This window comes from Lingula anatina, chromosome 6 (assembly GCF_051362555.1).
Source record: "Lingula anatina isolate TDL-2025a chromosome 6, LinAna3.0, whole genome shotgun sequence".
In the NCBI taxonomy this organism is placed as follows: domain Eukaryota; kingdom Metazoa; phylum Brachiopoda; class Lingulata; order Lingulida; family Lingulidae; genus Lingula; species Lingula anatina.
Window position 1 is genome coordinate 12,276,589 of NC_141772.1, and position 6,456 is coordinate 12,283,044.

General features: G+C 40.8%; 1 protein-coding gene across 1 annotated transcript in view; it reads right to left on the minus strand.

The window, feature by feature from the left end:
- The window catches only part of LOC106162256 (von Willebrand factor D and EGF domain-containing protein), a 34,990-nt gene extending 30,305 nt beyond the window's left edge, over positions 1–4,685 (minus strand). The window contains exons 1-2 of the mRNA XM_087015060.1: positions 4,531–4,685; positions 4,206–4,415 (exon numbers count right to left, since the gene is read on the minus strand). Of these exons, the coding sequence (XP_086871186.1) occupies positions 4,206–4,415; positions 4,531–4,597 (277 nt within the window). The 5' untranslated portion in view covers positions 4,598–4,685. The remainder of the gene's footprint in view (positions 1–4,205; positions 4,416–4,530) is intronic.
- Positions 4,686–6,456: the final 1,771 nt, after the last annotated feature.

Genomic DNA, 6,456 nt, shown 5'->3' on the forward strand with positions numbered 1-6,456 from the left:
TTTTGAAAATAATTGTTGTTTTGAAGCTCTAAACTGGATTATTTTCATATGAATCATTTGTTTAGGACATTGGTATACAGAACCAAAAATCTCAAGTTTCATGAATAATTTCAAAACAAAAGTGGCACCAGCCCATCACAAAGTCACAACAGTCAATAGCCGGTACAACCTCCGCTTGCTTCGATGCAGGCGGCGATCCGTTGACGCATGCTCGGGCAGTAAATGGGATGCTGTCGTGCGGAATCCTATCCCAGTCTTGCCGTAGTGCCTGGATCAGCTGCTGCCTTGGCTAAAGGACGACCAATTAAGATACATGTACTACCACAAGTGTTCAATCGGATTCATATCCGGAGAATAGACAGGCCGGGGTAGGACATCCACCCTTGGGTCTCCTGATCCGCTTGGGTCATTTGTGCCGAATGTGAACGGGTCTTGTCATGTTGGGAAACGGAGACATCATTTTTCTGCTGCTTGAACGATGTCATGTGAGGTTTCAGAATCTGATCTATGTAGTGACGAGCAGCCACTGGTATGTTGCCATCAACGACCACCATCGGTTGACCGCCAGCAAGCGTCGACGCACAGTGGGGCTGCTGCCCCGGTTGTTCTTCCTGTCGGGTGCTTCTTGTGCTGTACGACTGGCACGTCCAAACTGGTCCCGCAGGTGATGCAACCTGATGTAGCGATCCTAGTCGGGAGTTCACACTCTCTCGCCCTGGCTGCAGTCTATCGCAAACAGAGCCTGGCATGATGTGCGATTCAACCAGGTTCCTGATTGTGGGGTGGGAGCATCCCATACACTGTAGCTCAAATCGGACTCCTCTCACACCCAGTGCCCAGAGATGAACGTTGTTCACATGATAGACATGGAATGATTCCGTTCACTGGGCCAACAACAATGGTGGCCCATTTGGGCCTTAATAGGCCTCCAAAACTAATCCTCAAAATGTGCAGATGCCCACTGAGTATTGCTCAATGTGTATTTGGTCCACTTTTGCAAAAAAAAAACTAACCCATGTGCAACATGACAACTGTTCATTATCTCAACTACCCCAGCACTTAGACCTCATTCCCAGAGATTAGATCGATCCAACTAGATCGACCCTAGGGGTTCACGCTAAATAGCTGTCAGCCAAGCGGGGTACAAAAGTTAATTACCCCCTTACAGCTTGTAGTAGGTGGGACTGACATTTAAGCCGGATTATCTGACAGTAATCTAGTGAGACTCCCCACGGGGATAGATCGATCTAAAATCTATGGGAATGCACCCTACGACATCAATAAAACCAAAATTAATAATTACATCTACCCTACCAGTAGAAATATGCATACATTCCTATCTCAAAGCTTCCATTGACTGTAAGTTTTTTTTTTTTTTTTTTTTTTTTTTTGGCAAAAACAACATTTCAAATACATGATGTCGACGGGTAGCCATCGCATATCCCCGAACTATGTCACGTTGTCAAGAAAAGCTGACCTCATGGGCCCCAACCGCTGGGTTTGTATGCCGCTGCTTGGGTCTTGATTATTTATAATAAAGTTCATAATTAAACAACAAAAATGCCTTTATCCATAGGTGTTAAAATATTTAAAAAGTTTACAAAAAAAAAGGATAAGAATAACCCAACCCTAAGAAAAACTATTTGATACCTTTTTTATTTCAAAATGATTTGGTTTACATATACTAGAATGATAATGCCTTTCATAATCATCCACAATGTAATTTTTGATTTAGAATGAAAAACTAGTTGTCAGGACTGAGATATCCGCAATTGATGTTTGGTTTGATCATAGAGTAGCATTGACGGACATGTTGGTTTTCTTATTGCTATTTTTAAAATACCATAATTTCAACCATCAAAATTATCCACAAATAATTGAACAAATCGTTAAATGTGTCCAATAGTCTTAAATAAAAATAATTTCAACACAAATAATTTAACATCTTTCCGGTGCTTGGTATCCTCACTACAAGGATGAGAGTGAAAAAATTCCACGACGCGCACGACTTGTCACGATTTAATTACGTTGGATTGTAAGTGGCAAGCGCCTGGGGTTAAAAAGACAAAGGGAAAACAGCACATTCGGTTGCAAATCAATTGCAAAGCAGTCGGCGACCTGTTGGCAACCGGTTGGATGCCACAAGTAGGTTTTTCGGTGGCCAGGAGGTTATCGGTGCTGCACCGAAAACCGGCGCAACCGGATATCAACCCAGCATTCATTTGGAAACCACTTTGCGAGTTGTTGCAACCGGTCCCCGACCTTTTTGCAACCGGTGACAGTTGCAATACACAATGAGTTTTTTTTTTTCAGTGTGACCGTAACGGCACAGGCCTTGCGACCTCAAAGAGACCAAGTATTTGAACAAGAAAATATTAAAGAGTATTATAAGATTAATAAGGATTAAAACGTATTAAAATTTATGTTTTTGCTACAGCACTGGTTTCGTTAGGTGAGGGTGTAGTCTTTACAAAGTCCACAAATCATTGCTGGTTCTATTTTTAGGGCGGAAATTAAAACTTCTTGATTTTCAAGTCCAAGTTCTTTCATCAAATGTTTGTAATCGCCTTACAAGGGGCGTCTTGCAATACATGGGTTTACCCAGTATTTCCGATTTTTTTATTCTTTTTAATTCTCAGGTAAACAAAGCCAATGATTATAGCAGCCCCGTCTTTTTGAAAAAGAGCCGTTTTACTAGAACTTTTTTGTCTTTTGAGAGGGGAAATTTGTGAGAAAGCAGCTACTGTCACAAGCTGGCAACATTATAAATATTCTGTGCGACCTTGCTGCTACCAGTTGACAAGCGATTGCTACAGTCCTGCAACCGATTTTCAATCAAAGTGGTTGCAGACAGGTTGTTTATCGCTTGGCAAACGGTGTGCGACTGGTAACCTATAACTTGAAGATGGTCTAGAAGAGGTTGCAGATACCATACTGCTACTTTGTTGCAACCAGTTTGCGACTGCTTGCCGATCAAAATTGGCCATAGCTTCTTAATTAGCTTGCAAAATGATAGAAAGCGACCGCCAGATTTTGTGGTTGCAAAAAGGTTGCCAAAAGGTTGCAAGTGCAGTGTGACCCAGCCTTAACATAGCAGGCTTTGACTATGGGGCTCGTGGAAGTGGCAACTGGACTCCAGGGAGATGGCACCGTCTGCCACCATCTGATAAATGTCAAATGAGCAGTTTCTGAGAGTTTAGGATCATGACTAACAAGTTATCATAATGAAGATAAAAAAGAAAGGCGCGTTTTTAATAATACTAAATTTGCAAAAAAAAAACAACAACTTATTTTGCAGCTTTTTTTACCCCTGCCATATTTTGACGACCATTTTGGCTCTTTTTTTTTTTTTTTTTTTTTTTTTTTTTTTTTTTTTTTTTTTTTTGCTAAATGTTACTCTCTTAAGTGTATTCACTAGTCTTGATGTGCTTTCCTGATAGGATAAACTTTCAAGGAAGTTCTTAACAAAGTATACCCGGCGACTTCTGGTCGTTTTCCTATTTTTCCTCATAAATTGACGGCCATATTGAAAAATGCTCAACGTCTCGGAAATAGCAACCAAGCTAATTTTGCTTCTCTCGGCCTGAAGAATGCATTTCAGCAAAAAAAGATTACAGGAAAAAACACTGCAGGGTTAGCGTTCTGGCTACTCGACTGTATGGGCGAGGTATGGAATCGAGACGATTGCGCTCGGTGGTATAGCGGCCAGGGTCCTCTTTTAAATGTCAGGTAGATCGACCCCCCCCCCCCCCCCCCCACCACCTCTCGTATCTTACGGGGGATGTCAGATGACTCGGATTAGAGGATCTTGGCCGAATTCCAGTCCATACTGTAGTCGGCAGAGCTGGTTTTGCTTACAGTTACTGATTTTCTGTGTTCACTAACCCTAAGGCCTTCGTCCAGGTTGGCCGCGAGCTAAAGGTATGAAAATATTTCGGCTCGTGTTCGAGAATTTTCATTTATGATCCAACTACCAAGCTAATGAACATTTTTGCTATTTTTATGCTACCTTTTTCAAAATGAAAGAGCAGTCATTTAGCTGAAATATTAAAGTAATTGTAATCTGCGTACCGTAGTAAACAAATGAAAGCTGTGGACTCGAGACAAGACCAATGTTGGTGGAGGACTTGTGCAATTTTTAAATGTAAGGCATAATCAATCAAACAGCCTTGGGCTAAATTGTAGTAGAAACATATAGTACATACCATTAAACCAGATTGGCCAAAATGTACCGCAGTGGTTGGGTTGGACGCAATACGTGGGCATGTCGTTCCCTGCAGGACTGATAAAACGATACCATCCAGTGTGCAGATAGCGATCGCAATAAGCCGTATCCCCAGCCTGTCTTAGATTCCCTGCACTCCTCCATATCTCATTTCTCCGAACAACATGATTTTCGCTTTCGCATGGGTCAACTGAAATAAAATACACCAAAAACTGAAGACGATGTCTACAGAGAATAAAGTAAATAGGATTGCTATGTTATATTTACTGAATTAGAATAAATTTCGTTTCAAAATATGAACCTACACGACACTCCAAATGCTGTGCAACAAAATACAAATATCAAAAGGCAGTAGAAATTGCGCGATAACATATTTACTGGTAGCTGCAAGTTGTTCTTGTGAAGACAAAATTTTACTGCACACTACCGCTCAGTTAACCCATGCATTGGGGTTTAATACAAGGCTTCTCTTTTTAATGTAAGCTCAATATTGACGTTACATAAATACAATGGGACCTCATTCAATAACAAAAATGCTTCGGTCGTGTCCTCATCCTATATTTAGACAACCTTGACAAAGGTAGTGGTTTTCGATGGTTAACTATGTCCACAGGAAAGCGTCTGAGCTTTAAACAGACGCAATGGATTATATTCCGTCACAAGGTAGTCTGTTTGTATTTTTCTTTTAACTTGAAAAGGATTTTCGCTGATTGGTGAAGTCACCACGGAAGACGCCAAGGGGATTCCCCTTTGAGTAATGTGACCATTTAACCAATGGCTGGGTTCAAATACCTTGCATGACCTTCCGTGATGCGCCATTGTTGTAATGGTGACAAAAATATGAGATGTGGGTCATATTACACAAAAAAGTGACTCTCTGCATCGCGTCACTGACGTTAATTTTTTTTTTTTTCTTTTCTTTTCTTGTTGTTACACCTTCCAATGCAGATAGAAATCAGCAGTTATTAACGAGTGATATTAAACAGGTGTGCAAATAAAATGTGCGTGCCACTGATTCGACCCAGAGATTCACTTTAGTTTGTCTGTAACATAATATAGTGGAAACCAAACTACACTACAGCTGTGTTGTGACTGTCCTGGGTGTCCATTTTTACCCCAAGCTAACATTCGAAGAGATCGGCAACAACGGACAATTATTTTGCAAAAGTTTTAAGTTCCCCTTTTCTGATTATAACTGATTTGAGGGCAAGCATGACAAAATAAAATCCCTATGTCTGAAAGCCTCTGATGTTTGCATATGTGTGCGTGTGTGCTGTTTTGTGCGAGAAATCCTCGTGAGCGTTTACAAGTGTTTTAAGTCGGCATCCTCCTATCAGTAAATGTGGCACTGTAGAACATACGGATTTTATGTAAATATTTCCATTAGTGTCTTGTACTGTATCCAACTTTCCCTATAGTCTTATCAAACAGGGAGAGTACACAGAAACACCCCGGCTAAGAGGGCAAGGAGATTGCTATGGCAGTTTTTTCATTTTCAGTAGGAAGTATTGGGCGGTATCCTGATACCATTATACATACAGTGAATACGTATTAGCTTGCATTTCTTTTCTTCAAAGGTACTGCACCACAGAATATGACACGTTGACTTCTGTGGTTATTTCAAAGGGCTTAACTAAAGCTTATCCCCCGCAGAGGATGCGATGCATTGGCGGGAGGGAATATGTTTCTCGTATGTAGTCAACAGTCCTTTTATAAAAAAAAATAAATGCTTTTGATATTCGAAGATTTCAGTACTGATGCATTATGCCAAATTGTCGCCGCACTGTATCCCCGAAATATAAAATGAAAAGCATCACTGCATAACCCCAACAATTGCAAATGAAGACTTGAAGTCATTTATTTGGATATTTCTTAATTTAATTCATTCTTCAATTTTTCCCATTCATTTTATATTTAAAAATGGTTACTCTATGAGTATATACGAACAAATATGTCACAAGGGGCATCATCATCAGAACCATCGGTCTGCCATACAAGAGATAACTGGGCTAGGGGTGGCGCCCCTTGGTGGTATGTACATGCCAGCATGTAGTCTATAATCAGTATCAGAACGTTCAAGAGCTGACATTATGAGGACTTTCCTGGTTCTGCTGATGGTGGGCTGGGTGAAAGTACCGCCATACAATCTTGTTTGTCCTTTTGACGGGGTATATGACCCCAAGGAAACCATCTCAGCGAATCAAAATGGTCGTTGTTGCTTACTGAAAAGT